At 37.5% G+C, this 22,819-nt stretch overlaps 1 protein-coding gene across 3 annotated transcripts in view; it reads right to left on the reverse strand.

Annotated features, from left to right (window-relative positions):
- fstl5 (follistatin-like 5) overlaps positions 1 to 22,819 on the reverse strand; it is a 119,061-nt gene that overhangs the window by 21,183 nt on the left and 75,059 nt on the right. For all 3 annotated transcript variants that reach the window (XM_057349905.1, XM_057349903.1, XM_057349904.1), the window contains exons 7-12: positions 21,352 to 21,518; positions 16,927 to 17,047; positions 12,068 to 12,229; positions 10,890 to 11,024; positions 1,557 to 1,583; positions 1,137 to 1,255 (exon numbers count right to left, since the gene is read on the reverse strand). In XM_057349905.1, coding sequence (XP_057205888.1) covers positions 1,137 to 1,255; positions 1,557 to 1,583; positions 10,890 to 11,024; positions 12,068 to 12,229; positions 16,927 to 17,047; positions 21,352 to 21,518 — 731 coding nt within the window. The remainder of the gene's footprint in view (positions 1 to 1,136; positions 1,256 to 1,556; positions 1,584 to 10,889; positions 11,025 to 12,067; positions 12,230 to 16,926; positions 17,048 to 21,351; positions 21,519 to 22,819) is intronic.

The following is a 22,819-nucleotide window of genomic DNA, read 5'->3' on the forward strand; positions in this document are numbered from 1 at the left end:
TGCTGTGATCCTAATTAGATGGAGTTGAAATATTGGTCATGTCAAGAAAGGAGCTTCTTTTTTTGGTAACCAAGAAGCTACATCAGGAAATGAGACAGGAAGTGAGCTCTTTAAAAATGATGGCCTCCAGAAATGATACCCCCTCCCTTTTTAGGCAAAGCTGTGATTCTCATTCATGTCAATGGCTAGTTTCTCATCTAGCGCAGATCCGCCCTTGGAGTGAGCAATCACCTGAGCTAAGAATACCATGTGATTTTATTTCTGTAAACCAATGGATCTCAATCCTATTGACTTCAAGGCCCCCTGTTGTCCACAATATTATCTTAAAGTGATAGTTCACCTGAAAATGTAATGTCTGTCATCACAAAAGACAATATTTTGAAGACTGTTGGTAACCGAATGGCGGTACCCATTGACTTGCATTGGTTTTGTTGTCTATACAAAAGGAGTCAATGGGTACCGCCATTGCTCAGTTACCAACATTCTTCAAAATATCTTTATTGGTGTTCTGCATAGGATAGAAAGTAATACAGGTTTGAAATGACAAGAGGGTGAGTAAATGATGAAAGAAGTTTCATTTTTGGGTGAACCAACACTTTAAGACCCCTAACTCAGAATTTCTACCCAATATAATATTCTAATGTTTGGTATAACTAGAAAAATGTACTGGATATTTGTTATAAAACTAACCAAAAACTAATGAAACATCTTGGTTTTTATTTGTTTTAACTTATTTAATGCTTGTTTAGTCTCATTTCAAACATTTTCAAGTCATCGTGAAGCCCCCTAGTTTGCCCTGGAAGCCTTCATAAACATCTATACGGAGATGTGATGTCACAAGCAGCCAACAACCGCAATAGAGTAAAATATTTGAGTTTTAAATGTTGCTAACAAATGATTAATCATAATACACAACTCTTTTTTTAACAGTTGACCAGTCAAACCCCGTCCCCTCTTTCTGACCCACATTTAATGCATTTCTCCTGTACTTGTCTTGTACTTGAACCCAATATGAATGCTCAAAATAACTATAAATACGTTAACTCTTTGCTTTGGGTTCAAGCGTGTGGAAGGGAAATCAAAGGCTTTATTTTGTACATTCAAGAAGTTAAATATTCTTTTAAAAGATGGTTCACCTGCAGGCCAAGAAGCTTCTCGCTGGGTTTGATGTGTCTCTGAATTTCACAGGCCACCGGCTGGATGACTTTAATACCGTCCTCATAAAACACATAGAACATGTTTCCGATTCCCAAACCTGTAGTGTGACGTATGAAATTACATGATAATATTAGCACGATTGACTGAAAACACATCGACTGGTCAGCATTTTACACTTGCAGATGCTTATAATATATTCAAGCTATACAGTACATTTAATCAACATTTGCATTCCCTGGATAGCCGATGTAAGTTAAGTTAAACCATATAATCAAATATGATCTAAATAATCAAATATTATCTAAATTATTCAAATATATAGCGAATATGTAGTATAATGTTATAATTTATATAAGTTTTGTGAAAGTCTTTACTTTCAAATTGTAAAAAATGCCTACCTTCTTCTCTCCAGAGAATGTTTGCCACTGCAAGAAAACAGTAAAATGCAAAAATCAGAAAAATGTTTGCATGTTGTTTCCACATATACAGTATATAGCACATAAATGAAGGTCCGCTGAAACCCGTCTAGATACGCAGCACAACATTTGCAATTCCTGGTTATTTGTCCTAATGCTGTTAAACCAACTGAGAGTTGTGTTTGATTTGGCCAAAGTAATTATACACGGCAACCTAAGGAGCTTATTGATTTGACTCGCACATGTGTAATCAATACCATGCCGTCATTATACATTGAGGTCGGCCTGTGGGGATTTATACGTTGGGTTCACACCCTCACACACACAAACCACAGCGATCACGCAGAGGAAACAATGTGCGTGGAGGTGAAAGTCGAGGCTTATCTTCGCATTAGGAGTGATTATTTACCGTAACCGCTGGCGCTGGCTGGTTTTGCCTCTTGCAACACTTTAAACTTTGGACATTGAGATCGATGACCAAATAATAATGATCGAATACCTCTAAAATGGAGTCTTGGCGAAAGTGGCCAAGCAAAGTGTTGAAGCACAACCCAAAAAATATCACCCACAATTAAGCAAATAATTCTAAAAGCATTTCAGTACAGAATTGATTGTAAAACACCTCCATTAGGAGGAAATGATTCAGCTCATTTATGTAGTACTGTGGTAAAAATGAGAATCGTGGTCATTTCCCACAAACGACCGCTATGCCATTATTATACATGTGCAATATTTGTCACAGATGAGATCTATTGATAAATGCGACTCATTAGCAAGAAACAATAGACCATTATGTCAGTGCTTTATTACTGAGTGCACTTTGTAGTAAAGTTGCGACCTCCAACTGTTCTTTTATCTGATTTCCTCTTAACTCAGCCTTTATCTTTCTCCGTCTCTTACAATTCATCTGTGCTTCACAATTCTCATTCTCTTCTCTTGGCCACTCTCATTTCATCACTGAGACACAACATGAGTGATGGAGCAACATAGTTAATCTTCAATATGTCTATATTAGTCAAGTTCTTTTGCCGAGTTAATGCATCAATGCAATCTAAAAGAAAGCCATTGGTTCAACGAAACTAGAAGGGAGCAGTTTTCAAGAAATGTGATCAGATGCTGTTTTTTTCAAACACAGTGTACACAATTCATCACCAGCCAGGGGAAACTGGTACGCTTTATTGAACTAAAGCGTTCATACATTATATCATTTCCCAGAGGAAATGATATAGATCTTCCATAGCTCAGGAGACCTTATTGAGTTCCAAGGTATGTTTTATCCAAGTATCAACTTCAGTTTTAAATGTTTCTAATAATGAGACTTGCTACTCCGTAAAAGTAGCAAGCTATCAAATTAATATAGATTATTTGCTCTTGAAAAATGTTTGATGTCTTTGATTTTATATCTGATGTTTATGTCTATGCAAATCTTGAGATCTTTTCTGAGGCACATACTGTACGCTTAATGGGGTCAGTTATACAAGACAAACCTGAACAAAGTAAAAGTCATCTAATCTCATTGTTGTCTAATAGAAACGAATGAGATAAAGAGATCTCGTTAATTATTCTGTCATATAGGATGGCTCAATAATCCATCTACAGCCACGGAAAAATTCAAAGACCATTCCAAAGTTTCATTTAATCAGCATTTCTAGATGTATTATGGCCATTTAAGTCCAGTGTCAAACCTCAGAAGTGACAAAAAGTCATTCAACAGCAATGTGAAATATTGCAAGACACTTTTTTAAAACTTTTCCTAAATACATGTACAAATAATACAATTGTATTGCTTAAAAGTGAATATGAACTTGTTTTCTTTGCAGTATTTGAGTTCTGAAAAAATACAGAGCATCTTTTCTGTTATTTTGACCCGTTTCTCCAGTTTTCATTTTCCGGAAATCAATGCAAAGGGATTTTTTTTGGGGAGAATTACTGTTAGTGGTTCACAGAAGGAAACAAAAATGATCATTTTATCTAAACACATACATACTGTATAAATAATAAATTCAGAAAAACTGAAACTAATTTTGAAATGGTTTTCTGAAGCTGTATGTGGCTTTCTTTATTTCGAGATGGATGAACAGGTCTGCATTCTTGGCCGTGTCACATTTCAACCTTCAATGTTGTAAACAGCAATGCTGCAGGATGACAGAAATGGTGTTCCATGGTGGCTCTAATTAGGTCTCCATCACAAACGCAAAACTAATCACGACAAACGCCTGGGGTCTGCGTGTCTGCTTTAGCTCTCTGAATCATTCATTGACCTATCAAAGTATTCATGAGCTGAAAATGCAGTTCTGCGTCCGTCATGTAAATGCGATGTTATGCAAAACCCAACGGTGCTTCTACATAATTAAGAGAGCAGATAATTATGAAGACTGATTCATTATGCTATACTGTTGATGAACATGTAACCCATTTGCACATAATGTATACAACATGTATATGAAAAAATGAAGTAAACTGTGGTTTAAGGTCATGCTTCCTTCCAGGTAAGTCCTCTGCTTTGTTTTTCCTGGTGTTGGCTTTTCTAACTTTAATACACATTTCTAAAGTCTTTTGGATATTGAGGTTAATGCCCTTAGTCGTAGGGCAATACTTCAGTGACTGGCGGATGCTGAAAAACTCTCCCAGAGAAAAACATCTCATCGCGGGAGAAAAGCGGAAATTGCCATTCAATTCTTCAGAGCGGTGATACAGGGTATAAACTGTGCAGGACAGTCAGACTTCAGAAACGTCTTGGTTCAAGTTGGTCCTTATTTACTCATGTAAAAAAACTCAATTGAAGAGAGACACAAAGCATATACAGTACCGTGACCACTACTTTCCAAACAATACAACTATGTAAATGAGAAAAAAATATGCAAATATGAATACATTGATTTAATAACATTTACACATATACTGTAGTTTACTTATACAATACTGTAGCTTTGTTTGGGGCATAAAAATAGATATGCAGTATTCAGTAGTAATCTCTGTGATCACACGATCGATAATGCACATTAATTCTGACAGTATAATTAATACTTTTAACAACGATCTCTTTTTGGTTATACTGTATAGAAACATGCATTTTCTGTAAAACTACGTTAAAATGATATGCAATGTGAAAAGCACTATATAAATAAATGTCACTTGAACTGAATGGATCAAAATGTACCGTGATTCATTATTCGCTGAGAATTTGAGACTTTAAATAGATTTTATTCTGATCATTGAGTCTATAAATCAGTGAGCTTATGAATCAGACAGCTCTGGTTTCTAAATCATTCACACTATCTGTTTGTGAACTGAATCAACTAAATCGCTGTTTACTCAAAAGTCACTGACTTATTAATGCGTTAGAGAACTGGCACTTTTTTCTCCATTTATTCATCATTGGAGTTTTGGTTACTTGCCACTGTTTCCATGTTGCTTGCTCACTGGGAGATTGCTGATATTATATTAACTTCTGCAAATTCCATTAACATACTTTTATTAGGATGGTCCTCTCTGTTTGTACTCTTTACACTAATTTGACTTTTTGTGTTTTCTTTTTCCTGTAAACCTGCTTTGAAACAATGCAACATTGTAAAAAGAGCTATTTACTGTAAATAAACTTGACTTGGCTGAAAAGACTCAACTCAAGCAAATCATTGTTTACAAAGCATTGGTACTGATTTTAAATGAATAATCTAAATACCAATGTGTTCCTTATATGATGCTATTGACTCTTCGCTAAGCCCCGCCCTCCTTAGTTACTGTTGCTACGCCTGTCAAGCTTTCACGCCTGGCAAGTGTATTACAGTGTGTATGCACCAGTGTCAGACATTCCCAAGGAGATAATTAGTAATTTTTGGCGAACATGTGAAATATCTGAGAAAGCAAGACAAAAGGGACTGCAGTGGGACTGCAGTGTGCATTCGAGGGATATATCCATGACATAATATGCAACCGATTAGAAAATAATTTAATCAAAATTGAAGCTAAAGCCTATGAATGATAACATTCTCCTGCTTATATTTTAGTAGCGCGCCAGGCTACTGCTCACACGTTGTGGGTCTAATCTACGCCTTGGACCTGGCAAGAGCCAGAGATGCTGACCTGAGCCATACATCATCAACAACACAAACAAATTTCCGTCTTGCCTTTAGTCATCTTATTTTACGTTCAAATATATGCATTATGAACAAAGAACCGTCATTATTTCCAAGCAATGATGTGCTGAGTTAGCTAGCTAGCTAACATTAGCGTGCTCTTACCTTGGAGCAAACATAGGTGTTTTTGTTAATCCTGTCGACCTTTAGTGGGGCATTCTAAAACGCGAGAAAACGCTTAACGTAGCTTAACAGCAATAAAAAAAAAAGTTTCTGTCAAATTTTACTTCTAATAAACACATGCTGCTGTCAAAAGAACGAGCTCTTGGTCCGCGGATAAAGTGAATATCACGTTAAGCGTTCTCACCATAGAAGTCAATTATAAGAGAAAACAGCTTAACGTGGCTTAGACAAATTTCTGTCATTTTAGTTGTAATTAATACTTCAAAAGCCACCGTGCATTGTGTTGAAAAGTGAAGTAGCCTACTCTTTATGCCCTGTCTGAAACCAATATTAAGAAATGAGGCTGAAAGGTAATAAAGTTGCTAACTCCTGGCTTCAGTGTTGTTACATCGAGCTGAATAGCCTGTGGAGCAAACTAGAACAAAACAGCACAAATGTTTCTAAAAGCTCTGATAAAAAGGGACAGAAATATAAATGAGATGATACAGTGCATTCTTGTGGCACAAATGCTCGCATGGCTATTGCGTCAGTAGGCTAATTGGCGTTGCCGTTTATCCGCGGACCAAGAGCTCGTTCTTTTGACAGCAGCAAGTGTTTAGTACAAGGAAGGTTTGACAGAAATTTGGTTTTCCTTGATCGCTGTTTAGGTACGTTAAGCTACGTTAAGCGTTTTTCATGTTAAGCGTTTTAGAATGTCCCACATTTAGTTGTGAATGAGGCCTTCCACACTGCTTGATCCACGTCCGGCATTTCTCCCCTTGGGTTTTAGGTTTCGGGAAGGGACAAAATTCCACCACTCTGTCCAAACATTTTGGGATACTGGCTATCAGATTTACACAATCCATACGCACAACGATTCGGCATGTTTCCCTCGCTCGAAAGCTTGACAGACCTCCCGCGCCTAGTTAAGGTTGCTAAACCACGATTGGCCTGTTTTCGGGCGTGGCTTAGCGAAGGGTCAATTGGAAAGCTTGAGAAACATGTAAATGAAAGCATAAATGGGCTATTTGGGGATTCGGTTCATCCACTCGTTCGTTTAATCCTTACAGGCCACACACAATACAAATGAGTTCAATTTTATTCTGAGTACGGGATCAGAGCTGTAGTCACTTAGCATAAAAACCCTGCACGCTGAGCACTGAATGACAGAGGTGAGCACGATCGCATATCCAGCCATACCAGAGAGAAGCCTACATTGCTTTGATGGGCCCAATGCGTGACAGAGAAGAACACAAAATTACAGGGTGTGAAATGATCATTCTGACAGGTTCCCTACAGTAAACACTAGCCTGCTTCATCCAATCATAAAAACAGATCCACAGACAAAATAACCGCCCCCAAACGGCCTCCGCTGGCTTTTGGCGAGGCACCTGTTATATCAAAGTTTCATGTTCGAGTGTGGAATTGTGGGTACTCGGAAATACTGTTTATTTTCCGCTCTGCATCTGTTCCTTTGTTTTCTTCCACTATCCCTCCTGATAACATCATGCAGGGCTAACACGAATCCTATAATCCAGCAGCTGCATGAGAAACCATAGGGATATCAGCATTATTATTGTTTGTATGTTTCCAGGTGGTGTTTATCCAAAAGCCTTAAATACTTGGCTGGTATTTTTTCCCCTGACAAGACGGCAACAGCATACTGTTTCTTTTCTTTTTAGATGATGTGCAGAATCACACCTGAGTGATTCGCTTCACCCCAGCTTTAAATTGCTCATCTGTTTAATCCGCCTCCCACAGCACCCATCTGCTGACATTTCTGAAGCAAAAATATCTTCTGGGACACGTGTTATCAAATATTTGATGATAGTACAACTTGTGAGGCAGCGTTTGCTTTACCTCTTTAACTGAATTATATTGTTTGCATGATTTAGAAGAAAATTCTTTCACCCTCATGTCATTCCAAACATGCATGACTTTCTTCCTTCTACAGAGCACAAGATATTTGGAAGAACGTTGGTAACCAAACAACATCGCCCCCCAAATTGACTTCTATTGTATGGACACAAAACCAGAAATTTCTTAAAATATCTTCTTTTGTGTTCCACAAATTAAAATTAGGACCAAATTGTTATTTTTTTGGTGAACTATCCCTTGAACAATCATGTACAAATAGTAATAATTTAACATTACATAATGTGAAAAAAATCTGTAAAAATATAAACTTGATTTCTTTAACACTGACTGAGTAATGGCACGTCAAAGATTGAAAGTAATGTTTGGGAAGCCAAGCTTTAGTATTTTTGTGCAAAATAATAAAATGAAGTGTAAATAAAATCATTAATTTCAGTATTTATCATGTTAGAAATGAGAAAACTGATTATAGTATCTTATATAATCTACCATTTACAGCAATAAACATACACTCAAATTACTCTTTGTAGTTTTTTGACTAATTGGATGCTAATCTTTCTCATTTAGATTTTTTCTCAATTTAGATTCCAGAGGTCAAGATTTAAGATATTTTTTGTTATATACTGTATACAGTTACAATATGTGCAACATGAAATGTTATTCTGGTAACTTTAACTTTTTTAAGGCAAACAAATATAGCTCAAATTAAACTGAGAATTAAGTAAATATACATTTATAAGTACATATTCAAATTAAATAAAAATAAATACATTTTAAAATAAAACTTGGTCACACTTCAGTATAAGGGGCAATTCTCACTATTAACAAACCATTAACAATGACTTTTCCCCCAATTAACTCTTAATTTGTTGCTTATTAATAGTTAGTAAGGTATTTATTAGGTTTAGGTATTGGGTAGGATTGGGGATGTAGGGTATGGTCATGCAGAATATGTGCTTTATGAGTACTAATAAACAGCCAATATGCCAATAATAGGCATGCTAATAACAACTAGTTAATAGTGAGAATTGCCCCCTATACTGAAGTGTTACCTACAATTTTAATGCTGAAGATTAAAGGAATAACATTTCACCACGTATGTATATAAATGTGTAATCTTGAATCTTGGGTCATATAATAGTGAAAAAATCACTAAGTTGGAAAGCAAATAGAAGCAAAACTTTTCTGGCATACATCCAATCTTATGAGCCCAAAGAACCATATCTGGTGTTTAATCTTTGAGAATATGGGGATACTGAAGACAGGGACTATTATCTCTTCTCTGAGTCTGGTGTGTTTTACTCTGTGACCTGTAGAATGACACTGACCCCAACTGCTCATCACTGACCCTTAACTCCACCTTGTTTTGCCCTTTAGATGTACGGTCACTTATCACACGAACCTTACAACCTTTCATAAACTGCAATCTTGGCTGCACACATACAGCCTAACACACAAATCCCAGCTTTCACTGTTACACGTGTCAATGCTCACAGATTTCTGCATTCAAGCATGTACAAGTTATTCAAGCAACACGAACAAATAATCAAGATAAGTTAAAACAGCACACTAAATGCCTAATGATATCAATAACAGGAGGATTTTTAATGCACTGCTTGGTTGCACGTTGAAAATATGTTTGCGGCGCTGCTGTTCTCAGTGGAGGCAGGGAACCGTGTATCATCTGAGGCTTAAGAGTTTAGACCTGACATTAAAGAACTAATGTCAGGAGTAATCCCAGCTGACAGTATAGAATTGTTCCTCGAATTCACAATGAAAGCAATAGCGCAGAGCATCAAATCCAACAACCGGGTCTGTCGACAGCTTCGACGCACGCATGAGGTGAATAAGAAGTACACTAATGTATTAAACAGCAATAATTAAATGCTGATTCACACTGCATGAAGAAGCAGCAGATGAACGGCGCATGCTGAAGCGCCCTGTATAACAGACCCGTGACTTTATATAGACAATAATGTAATTTCGGGCTTTAATAGTATTTTATTAGTAACAGCCACAAGCTATACATTATTATAAACTTTGTGATCATCCTGAAATGTAATTTACAAATTGCAAAAAAAGGCTAGCATTAATATACAACTATGCTTCTGCTATTCTATATAAAGGCAGTGCATCCTTATGCTTTTAAGATGACTCGCGAATGAGCAGCGCATTTATATATGAGGAAGACCCTCGCTGGCCCACCATGAGTGAATCTGAACCTGACCTGTGAGAATATTTTCATTACACATGCCGAGATTATAATAGTCTACTTGAGGAGTCCCAAGCATGCGAGATGGTGTACAGCGAGTGTTGATCCAGACAGTGTAGAACAGCTGTAGGGGAGTTCATCTGTCAGAGCAGAGATAAAAGGGGATGGATTAACTGACTCCGGATCAGTGGGCAGAATTGTAGCGAATGCTGAAAAAATGCTCTCATCCATTATGCATGCATGTAGAACACAGCAGCCACGACTCAAGCCGTCTGACCTGTGAGGAGCCCAGGGTCATATCTCGCTAAACTACACCCAGACCTGTGAACTCAGTCAGCGGACTACATTCCCCAACACCTCCGCACAGTCATTAGAAATAATGTGACTGACTGACTGCAGGGTGAACCGCAAGACTTTCACAGCCCACATCACTTTAATATAATGAATAGTACACACATACATAAACGTACAAAATGAACGGTTGCCAAATCATCTGAATGTATTAAAGTGATAGTTCACACAAAAATACAAGTTCAGTCATTTTTTCGTCTGCGGAAAAAACAAAAAAAGATATTTTGAGAAATGTCTCAGTAGTCTTGTGTTCATACAATGCAAGTCAATGGGGGCCAGTGTTGATCGGTTACCAACGTTCTTCAAAATATCTTCTTTTGTGTTCTGAAGAATAAAAAGTCATACAGGGTAAAATTATGACAGAATTTTCATTTTTGGGTGAACTATGACTTTAATACCCCCAGGCACCACACCCACTATTTTTTTTAGATAATCCTGATCCTGCTCTATTTTACCAAGCACCATCAATTTTCTGAGGTCCGTGAGACTCCTCTTCCATTATTTCACATCCTACTCTGCCTATTATTACACCTGAAGTTTATAAACTATTAACATTCAGTCCGATGAATAATGCAAATACACAGGAAGCGAAGTCCTATTATAAGAACAAATGGACTGCACATCATGATTTATACATACGAGTCTTGCGAGCTGAATCCTCCACAAACAGAGAAGAGATGTCCTCGTCCACGCCCGCCTCATTCCGGGCGATGCAGGTGTACGCGCCCGTGTCCTCGAAGTGAACGTTGCTGATGTGCACCTCGGTTCCATTAGCTGCAGACGGAAAAAAATACCAGCCTAAGGACTCAAGTGAACTTTTCGATCTGAACGTCTTCCAAATCACTCTTGACAGAAACAGCGTGATGGCTCCATTTATACGAGTCCTTCTAATGGGATAGCGAAAATGTTTTTGATAACAGCTGAAAAATTGATAGCGTTCTCAAGTTGTCATATTGGGTTTAGTTTGAACAGCTGACTTTGGAGAAGCGTTAGATGATGATAGCCCCCACAGGGTGCATCGTGGAAGTGAGAAAAGACCTAGATCATGACAAACATGTCAATCACCACCACGACGCGAGCGGCAGGCTTTAAGGCTGTATAAAGCTCCTTCAGGACGACAGGAATCAAAAACTGCTTGTTGAGAGTTGTGGGTGCACCACTTTTAGGTGTGAAATCAGTTTGTGTAAAAACGGAAGCTGTTAACTACTTGTGAATGCCAAATGCATAAGATGAAACACTCGTATTCTTAAAGTGTGCGATTTCCGGGTTTGAAATCCATCAGTAGTTTGCAATTATGTTTGACGCTGCTATTGGTTTTGTCAGAAAACTACATTTTACATTTACATATGCATATGACACACTCCTTTATCCACAGCAAGCTTTGCATTCTGTAAACATGTGTATTCACTGGAAATTGAACCCATGACCTTGGAGCTACTTGCACAATTCTCCACATGATAGTTCACCCAAAAATGAAAATTCTGTCATCATTTATTCACCCTCTTGTCAAACCTGTATGACTTTCTCTCTTCCACATAACACAAAATGTTGGAATGTTGGTAACAAAACAAAGGCGGTACTCATTCACTTCTAGTGGATTGACACAAAACTAATGCAGGTCAATGGGTGCCGTCGCTGTTCGGTTACCAACATTCTTCAAAATATCTTCTTTTGAGTTTTGCGTAAGAAAGAAAGTCATACATGTTTGAAATGACAAGAGGGTAAATGATGACAGAATTTTCATTTTTGGGTGAACTATCACTTTAAGATGCAGGAAGTTTGACGCGTGTTATAAGTGATACTTTGCGACTTTTTACCCTGAAGTGTGAGTTGTTTGGAGAGTTTTGTGGTGATGTCCATTCCGTTTTTCAGCCATGAGAGCTGTGGGTCCGGGATGCCCTCAGCATAACATCGCAGACTGGCTGTGACCCCCGGCTCACGTGCCTGGCTCTCTGGATACACCCGGATGACCGGAGGCACTATGAAAATACATACAATTAAATTAAAGAGTGAAAAAAATAAACCAACAAAGAATAAACAACCAGACAAATATGAGTGAACTACACAGTTGTTGGAATCAGATTTTTTCAAACACAAACACAATAGCACAAAAACGTTTAAACATCATACAGTATATAAACTGCTTCATCAGATGCACGCACCTGGCCCGAAGTTAACTTCCATTCTGTGTTTGTTTATCGTCTTGGCTAGTAGCTAATAATATAACTATTATTATTTCATTTAATTTATATTAATTTCTATTGTATGATAATTGTATAAAATAAACAATTTGATGAATGGGTCATGTAACTTTATCGCATTTAAAGGAGATGCGCAACAGTGTTCCGTGCATTCTGACTTCTTTACAATGTTAAATGTGCTTTCTTCTCATGCTTGACATGGTCAATTTGTGCAACAACCGAGTTAGACGTATGACGTAGTATTTCTGTGCTCGATACACTCCCCCAGTGTTCGTATAGGTTTGGGAAAGTGTTTTCGAACATGAAAATCCGTTTCATGACAACTTTTCTTAGTCCCTTATTGGACAAGTCTCCCGGAAAAACACGACCACGCATCAACCCGTCAGAGGCAGAAGAAAGAGCACGCCCATGCGTCAACCAAGGAGAGCGTGAGAAGGAGCATGCGCACAAGTCAGCTGGAGCAAGAGAGTGAGAGCACTGCGTTCGCGAAGTTCAGCTGTGTTTGTTTGTTCACTGCATTTCGGTGAGGATTTTTATATGAACGGTGGATATAACGCTGGATTTGGAGATCGTTTGAAACTAATAGATGGAGCGGTCTCAGCACTAAAAGATGCCGGACACGAATCGCAAGCAGTAAGTGAAACTGAGTCATATATCTGTGTTTTGTTGGGTCTGTTTGTTTTGTTTAGTTCCACCCTGCATCGTCGTGTGTTTTCAGAAATAATCGTACATCTGTATCTGTCTTTTACAAATATAACAAAACGAAAGACTGTTCTATTACTTACTATTCTGTAAGTACTCAAGATTAACATGAGATATGAAGGAAGTTAAGGCCACTTAATAATACCCAAACCCAAAACAATACTGCCTAGACATAGTTTTAACTTGCTAGCTACTGTAATTTACTTGTTAAATCTTTTGCTTTTTTAAAGAAATAATCTACAGGGACTCTATTCTTTGTTGATGTGTACCGTAAGCAAACCAAGTGCGCATGCGCAGTAACATCTGATTATGTTGTTGTTTGAAACTGTCTTTATGCCACCAAATCAAATTTGTGAGGATAAAAACGGAACCGCACGGATCAGAAGTGAAACGGACCGCTGCCAAGTCATCAATCTAATAATTAAGATTCATGAAATATTACTTAGGAATAGAGAAACGAAAGCTAGGAGCAATCAATAAATTACAATTCTTCCATTATTAAACCAGTTCACTTTTAAAAGCCTCTCCTAAGAAGGTGAGGTTATATTTGGAAAGCGGTAGCAATACGAACCACATTATAGCACACAAGGGGTCTGATATAATGAAATGTTTTGCTACAAATAACAGGAAGAAGAATTTGAGCTTTAAGCCTTCAGGGACTCAACATGTTTACTATTGAGTTCAGCTCACGATTGGAATCCAGAAGTCATTCAGTGTAAAAAAGAGAAGTTTAGACCTATTGGTGCTCCAAGATTAGCTTAATGACCAGATTAAAATAAACAGTAAAACTGTGTGAAAGAAGGGCCAAGTAAGAAATTAGTACGAGAGCATGTCGTCGCTGTCCTTCCGAAACCTCGGATGTCCAAATTCGCTGTTTTTCAGGAAATAGAAAAAACACTGCATTTTTTAAATGATTAAATACTTTGTTTCCGAAGTGGACAAGCACTTTTTAATACTTTCTATTGGTTAGATATTTGCAAAACCCAGTGACAAACATAAAGGGTGACCAATTATAACGATTTATGGTAAAAAATTTAAATCCAAAAATGTGAGATACAAGGTTTCAGAAGGACAGCAGCGATATGTGCAAAGGAGCAGAATCTATAAAAAATTACAGTCATTTTTACACTATTTCTATAAGACAAGATCTTCATAATAATGACATTTTATTTATCTTCTTTGTCTATTACCTTCACATAAACACAATATTGTTAAATCAAAGCAACATGACTTTGGTCTCATGAGCTTAAAGGTGCAGTTTGTAAAAACCGCCGCTAGAGGGCGCACGGTCAAAACATCAACAATGGCGTAGCTTGATGGCGCTGTGAAGGAGCGTGGAATGATGGGATTGTTGTCTTCAACTCCACCGCTGATGGCCATCAATCAGACGGGAACGAGAAATCATGTTAGCAGATGAGGTAAAGTTTTATAATTGTTGCGAATAATTGTGGTCCATTAATAACTGACTGCTCGAAACAAGATAGTGGCTTTCTAGACGCTAGACACTACTTCCGCATTTGTCCAAGACACTGCTGTCATGCGGTTTCTACGTCAGTAAAGGCGGTAACAAAGGGGAACGCGGATATGACGCCATTGACAAGCGACTGCACAGCCCCGTGTCACTGTTTAGAGTGGCGATTTTCTCACGATTTACAAGTAGTTGGAAACATTTGAGATATTGTAAGTACTCAGCTGAACAAAATATATAACACTAGCTTAGTGGTTGTTGGATATTTTACTGCAAAATTGTCACAAACTGCACCTTTAACTAGAAAATGACTAGCTGGCTGTCTCTCTCCTTCCTTACTAAGCTTAACATAGAAATGATATGAGATCCCTACGAAATGACTTTTCTCTCTGTGCGCGTGCGTGTGTGTACGCCAGCATCTGTCCTTGTGTGTATTTTATTACCTGGGGATCGAGTTGAGATTGTCCCCAGTGTGAAACGCATCAGAGCTGACAGCTCTATCACAAAATTCTCATGGCCCCTGGTCTCCTCCAATCTCCCTCCTCTTATTCCTCTGGCCTCATTCTCTCTGTTTTCTCTGTGCTGATTTTCTGTGAGAATAAGCCAGTGTTTTTGACTCGGGATCGTGTACGTCCGCATTCACTGGACCGGATAAATTCTCTGTGTGTATTTGTTCCTCCGTGAAATTGAGAGTTAGATTTATTAGTTTAGGTTTTTCCCTGTCTCTCTCGGTGTGTCGACGTGCCCATTTACGTGCGACACAGGGGAAGTGTGTGTTATTGCGCTGCTATTGTGTGTGCATTGGTGCTGATGAGCTTTCAGTGTTCTCGATCAAAGTTTCCTCTCCATTTCACCACCTCTGAGCATCAGCAGGTTTGTGTGAGCCCATCTGACCCCTCTTATATTCCAAGCAAACACTGTTCGGAAACATCTGAGAGCTTCTGCAGGACAGAGGTCTTACATATCTAAATATATCTAACTACAGCCACAACTTGTATATAAAATAATGCAATAAATTGTTCAACCTGACACGTATGTAAATACAATAATATTTCAACATTTAATGATTGAAATGTTTTTTGTGGCATAATAATGTATTGTTTTTTTAAATTATAGTCTTTTGGGAAGTTTCATCAAATATACAAGAATACACGAATAATTTTGATGTATTTATTAATCATGCTGCATATTATGTCATTTATTCAATTACAGTAATAAAATCGACCTCTAGCCCTCATAAATATCCATATCCCTGGAAATGTACAATACACCATAGAGAGGTTTAGTCAAGGCAAAAGCCCACCTGGAAAATGAAGCAACATCATTATATTGTCATCATTCTAAATGAGAAAGCTGCAGAGGACTAAAATTCAAAGCCAAAAGGTTGCGTGTCATTTGACGTGCATTGAGCAGCGAATGAATCAAAAGCAGCCACAAGCTGAGCTAAAGATGCAATAAAAGGCAAAAAGCATGGAAAATTAAGTGTGAACAATATTCCGTGGCTCTCGGTCATAAGAAAACGTAATTAGGTAAAGCGGGACCACTAGTGCTTTTGTGGCTCTCAACACAAAAGGAGAACATGTGTCACCCCTAATTAATTTCCCATTTCCTCCCAGCTCTGTCAGAATCAATTGCTAGGCAACCACTTTGGAAGCAAGTTCAATTGTTTTTCATCCAATTAAAATGTGATGCTATCATTTAGGGGCCTTTGATTAGTATGTGTTGTGTGTGTCGATGTAAAATGGCTGGGATAAAGGTATCCCGCCGGGCCTGCTGTATGCAAGTCAGGCCTTCAGAACGGTCAAAGCCGGTCTGTGAACACTCGACAGTAATTGACTGCGTTTGCAACTGTGGCTATACGCATGTGTTTATCAAATTCTTGCGGAGGATAACAGAAGCTCAACAACAGAATGATCTCAAAAACTTCGACCACAAAATCTGAAGGTTACAAAACACCAAAAAACTGTGGCATACCTGGCATGAAAGTGTGAAAAATAAGGCACTCTATATTTTGCATGAGTGCTCAACCTTGTGTCTAGAAAATGGTTTTTTCCACTTCTTCTCAGCTTCCCTGGCTCCATTTCTACACAAGTCTACATTGGTTATGGTGATCCCTCATACAAGCTTTTACTGTGCTGTCAGGTGTGGGTTATAAGCTGGTCTCAGTGATGTGAAAACAAACTTTACTTGCAAGACTAAAGTCATCCATGAAACTGAAGGAATGAAATGCAAAAAAAGACGCAAGAACAATAAGGAAGAAAGGTTTGTGATTGCTTGCCAGTGAATGCGTTTGTACATTACACACCATTAACCTGCAGGGTGTGCGTTTGGAAAAGCTGCTCATATCCGTCTGCGTGGCAGGTGTAGTTGCCCATGTGTATGGTGGTAATCTTGGTGATGTACAGTGACCCATCATCTCCAAAATCCTGTAAACAACACACAAAGCCCCCATCAGCGTGTCCTTACAGAGAATGATTATGACAAACAACTACACACAACAGCACAGAGCTGGAAAATTTCAAAGTGCACTACAATCAAAATGAGTTCAAATGCATATAAACAACAGAGTGCATGCACAATTCTGTGTCACAGAGAGAGAGAGAGAGAGAGAGTATATGAAGGTAGTTATAAAACAGTGTATTCAATAGGAGCAGATTGCAGTGGACATTTGCATCAGTTTTGCTGCAGGCTGTCATTAAAGTGCTACACACATTTATTCTTTACACACTCCCCTTAACAAAAAAAGTCTGAGAGAGTCAGAGCGATAGTACATAGTACATAATGGGCAATTCCATGCAAATGTCAAACTTAAGATGAAAAAAATCAATTTACCATACCGATAGGTCAAATGCCAATATTTGCTGGTTTTAAAACCCATGTGAAGTTTTAAAAGCATTCTTTTTGTTTTTAAAACATAATTTTCAATAATCAGGTAAGTGAATTATCAAAATAATAATAAAAGACACATTTTCAAATAATATATCTAACCACATTCTTGCTTTAAGAAAAAAAAAGTTACGTTTATGTCGAGCAAGTAATATTTTTTCAATTTTAAAACAATGAAAACACATTTTTAAATATTTTTTAAACAATGGGGTAAGGACAATAAGCAGAATACTGTATATTAGTAAATCTTGTTTTATGGATGAATATACGTTACCGGTCAAAAGTTTTAGAACTCTTGAGTGAAATGTTTCTCATCTTAAAAAGGTTTTGATCTGAAGGTCTAATATTAAAAAATCTACATGTACAAATATAAACTTTTTTATTACAAACTAAACTTTTATTTAATAAAAATGTCTTTGAAATGGATGACTTTGACTGAATAATGAAATAACAGCAGCCAATAAGAAGACAGAATAGATGGGAACTACAATAGTTTATTGGAACACAGACAAAACTGCTGATCTAAATGATCTGTCTGCACCGTACAGTTTATATTTCACACTGCGCTCTTAAACCACCACGCAGCACATCTATTATAAACGCACACATTAATGAAGCCCAGCGGTTTGCCTGTGTGCTACCATGCACCCCTGAAGGATTCTGCTCATTACAGGTCACAACCGTTAGCAAGCAAGTAAACAGGACCCTTTTGTCACCACGAGCCCTTAATGAGTGAAAACAGCAGTACACAGAAAGAGCATTTCATAAAAACTGCAAGACAAAACACAGGGGCCTCTGAATATGAAACAGAATTAGATTGCACAAAGTCATTTGAAAGTCTAATGACAAGAAAGGAAGAAAGAAGGATCAGTGCGTCAAGCAGCAAACAACATCAGAGGAAACAAAGCCTGAAGAAAAAAATGTCATCACTATCCAAACAAAACCCCACGAAGGTAATGAATTCACGCGCCACTGGCTTTGCAAGGTCAACTGGCCTTGAAATAATGACTCAGCTCTCTGACATCCTGACATCTGAAACTCTCAAGTGTTCCTTCAAGGACGATTCGGCCGCTTCATTTAGATTTGATTAGGCTGCAGCATCCAGTTACAGTCGGAATGATGCAAGAATGAAAATCCTTGGAGACTCACGAGTCTAAGAACTCATAAGATGGAAAAAACCACAAACAAGATTTCAAACAATTTAATATCCAAACTGTTCTCCAAGACAACCTTGAGATGATGTGAAGAACTTTTGCTCAAGTCTCATTTTTTTCTCTGAAGAAACACACCCAAGCCTGTACTGTGACAAAAAGCTACATTGCTGCCTTTCATATCACATTTTATTGTTTGTAGCTTCACAAACAGGTGAACTGAGACAATAATCAAACTTTCTCTCCTAAACTGTTCTGTGTCTCCATGCAATCTAAGAGTTACGTTTTATAGACAATATTAAGTCCTTAAAATAGCTTCAATGCAGTTAGCAACTTTTTTTTAGAAACTTGTAGTGGCACTAATTCTCTTATACTGTACCTTGGAAATTTACAGTTCTGAAGTAGCTTCTTCAACAATACACTATATTACATTATGTACCACACGCCACAGCATAACAGAGCCGAGATGAGATACAAACCAAAATTTTATTTAGTAAAAATCACTTTGAAATGGATGACTTTGACTAAATAATGAAAAAGAGCAGCCAATAAGATCACAGAATAGATGGAAACTTCTGCAGTGTTGCTAAAAAAAAGCATCTAAGATTGAGACATAAAGGAGCTGCTTGAAAAAACGACCAGCAAACATTTCTGCAAATTCTAGGCAAAGTCTTCAAGGTGACTGCATTGAAGACGCTAAAATATAACATACATTTATAACAATAAAAAATAATATGCTTTTATTTAGATTTTTTTAGTCACAACATACTGTAATTCTGTTATTCCACACTTTTGATGAGCTACTATCTTTCTAAAATGTGGAAAAAATATGAATAAGTGTTTTAAAACTTTTGACTGTAGTGAATGTGATCCAGCTGGAAGATTATATTCAGCAGTATGAGACCATAATTATTTTATACTCTTACTGGTCTTAGATAAAGTTTTACTTAGTTTCTAGTTTAGTTCCTGAATGTTTAAAGTAAAAAAATATTCTGTGTTATGTATTCAGAAAGTAGTTTAAAATAATGGTAGTGTGACATTGATCTCAGCTGCATCCCATGATGCAACACTCAGCAAGCGCCATCATTTTCAGATGTACACAAGATAAAATGAAGACTTTAAAAAATGAAAGATTGATTGGACTAATGAGTTGAGAGAGAAAGTCAGAAAGAAAGAAAGATAGAAAGAATATAGGAGAGATAAAATAGTTTTCTGTGGTCAAGGCTAGAATTCATGTGAAGGTTGTGGCAGTCATAAAGCTTGCATGATGACATTAAGTGCTGACTATATATTTCTGGGATAAACTGCCGTGTGTTGGGAATACAAATTTCACAAAGGTTAATCTCTTGCAATCTTCCCTTTGGCAGAAATGCACTACACTTTTTCAAAGTCTCACGAAAATTTCATTTCAACTTTTTGTCATCAAATGTTTTAGTCATCTTGTGTATACATAAATGCAACATGAACAGTATGTTTTCTCTATGTATTAAAGGAACAGGAACCTTTCTTTGTTCTGATAAACACAGAGAAAGATTTTTGGAAGAATGCTTGTAACAGTTCTTGGCCACCAAGGACTACCATAGTAGGAAAAATTACAACGGAAGTCAAAAGTGTCAAAGAACTCTTGGCTTTCCTATCTGTACATTCTTAAAAATATATTTGTGTTCAGCAGAACAAAGCAATTTATAAAGATTTTCCTCTGCTATGGAAGAACTGTTTGGTCACAAGCATTCTTCCAAATATCTTTCTCTGTGTTTACCAAAACAAAGAAATTTATACAGATCTGGAACAACTCGAGGGTGAGTAAACGATGACAGAATTTTCATTTTTGTGTGAACTGTTCCTTTAATGCACAAAATGGACTTCTAATTTCTTGTGTATAACTACACATTCATCTCATCACGTACAGCAAATAATTACAAATACATCAATTAAAACAGGAACATTCATGCAAGTGAATAAATCATGTTATAACTCTCTCTTAAATATATTATTTATTCATTGTTCTTTTTACAGAGGTGCTCCTGAGCATTTCTCCCTTAGTCCTCATTTACACGGATGCGCTTTCTTTCAAGTTGTCATGTTGAGTGATGTTGTGCTGCAGCGCAAACATTTGAATCATCCCTCATATCTCCATTTGAAATCACAACGCAATGTTTCATCATCTTGGGTTGGTTAAGGTCACTGTAATTAATATATATTACAACTTGAGCGTGGCACCGCACTGCCTTTGGAGGATGAAAAAGCCGTCTAAAAAATTGAGAGACGCTGGTGGCACGCTTTGATTTTAAGATCTTATTGTCTTATGGCTTTCTTTTCTGAAATTCCATCTGGCTTGGGTCTCTTTGTTGAATGTTTCACTCTAAATTCCATTACTTCAAAGGCAAGGTTCAGTTGAAAGCACATTAAGATAGACAAAGTGAATTGGATTGAGCGTCGTATGATCTCACACCATGTCATATCATCTACAAACTACACTGCTGTTTGGTGTGTGTGTGTGTGTGTGTGAATTACTTTTCAAATTTGACAAACGTATTGGCCTGAAAGCAATGTCGCTTGCTTTTCAACAGCCTTAACAAGATAGTTGATTGAAACGCTTTCTGGACATCTCGAAAGCATGCAAACACTTGACCGAAGGGGTAAAAGTAAAGTGTGACAGAGATGAAATGAGGTGAAAGGTCCGTGTCACTCACATTGATATCTTCAAGCTCCATCATGTTGAGGGCGTGGTTATTGCGTCTCCAGACAATAGGCGGCCGTTGGTCACCCGTGATGGCACATGTGAGCACGGCGCTCTGACCCACCGTTACCGTGGTGAAACTCAGCTTCTGGTCATCAGGAAGGCTGAGCTGATAGACCTCTGAGAAATAAAAGAGAGAAAGTGTGGTTTAATTTGGCACATATAGGCTTCATTCTTACTTTTCCCAGTAAGTCTGTGCACGTCATCCATTAAAATCTTTTTCCAGCTCGCTCCCATCCATCAAGGTTCACACGAAATGATTACACTGTTCGACTCCTGTGGACTTTTGTTCTGTGTCAATAATGTGCGTCAACTTTCTGTCATTCTCAAAGAGAGGAAAGTGCTATCTGTTTTATCCGTTTCCACATTTAACTTGCTGTGACTCATAGCACTTCATTAAAATAATAAACCATAGACATTTAGAAAAAGCTTTAGTGTCAGCGTAGATGTTTTAAAGATGGTTTTCTTTGTCTTGCAGTTGGGTTGGTAATAATTGTACTGTAAAGTGCATGCTTATCTTCACATTGTTTTACGCATGTATCCATTCAATTTTTCCATGAAAAATAAATTGTAAAGTATAACTGGCATGTCCTGTTAAAAAATCTTGAAAAGACAGTAATCTGGCCGCGAAGGGTTAAACTGTCCTAGTATGAAAAAAGTGTCAAATATATACAGTAAGCGTATTGTTTAAATCAATATGAGGGCGTATAAACAACGCATTTTCATTTATGAGCAAACAATTGCATTAAAAGGATAGTTCACCAAAAATAAAAAGAATATTCACCCTCATGTCGTTCAAAACTTGTATAGACGGTTGCAGCGACAACAACATAAATAAACATTATGTGGCATAACCGGTAGACCTCCACAAAGAATCAATAACTGTTGAGTAGTTTTAATTAAATATTAATATTTATATTAATTTACTGTTAATTCATTAACAGATGAAACCGTCTATATGATTCTTCTGTGGAACACAAAAAAAGATATTTAAAAAAATGTCTGAGTGGTTTTGTGTCCATACAATGGAAATCAATGACGGCCAGTGTTGTTCGGTTACCAGCATTCTTCAAATTCCTTTTTTTTGTGTTCTGGAGAAGCGTAAATGATGAAAATGTTCCTTTTTTTCATCAACTATCCCTTTAACTAAAACTCAAACCTTACAGTACGTGCACACACACACACACACTTGAGAAGAAGAAAGAACAGAGGCTACATTAAAGACACACTCCCCGAATAAATGCCCTGATGGTAGTGTATTTATGAGCTCCATCAATCAGCTCAAACTCCTCGGGAGATCTGAAGAGTATCTAATGCTCTACACAACCAAAGACGCTGTATTGCCCAGGGCGAGAGCTGAGGTGGCTTTAAATCCCAACTCATAGCTTCACAACACTCTTTATAATGATCGTGATCGGCTC

Source organism: Triplophysa rosa, linkage group LG13, assembly GCF_024868665.1.
Source record: "Triplophysa rosa linkage group LG13, Trosa_1v2, whole genome shotgun sequence".
NCBI lineage: Eukaryota > Metazoa > Chordata > Actinopteri > Cypriniformes > Nemacheilidae > Triplophysa > Triplophysa rosa.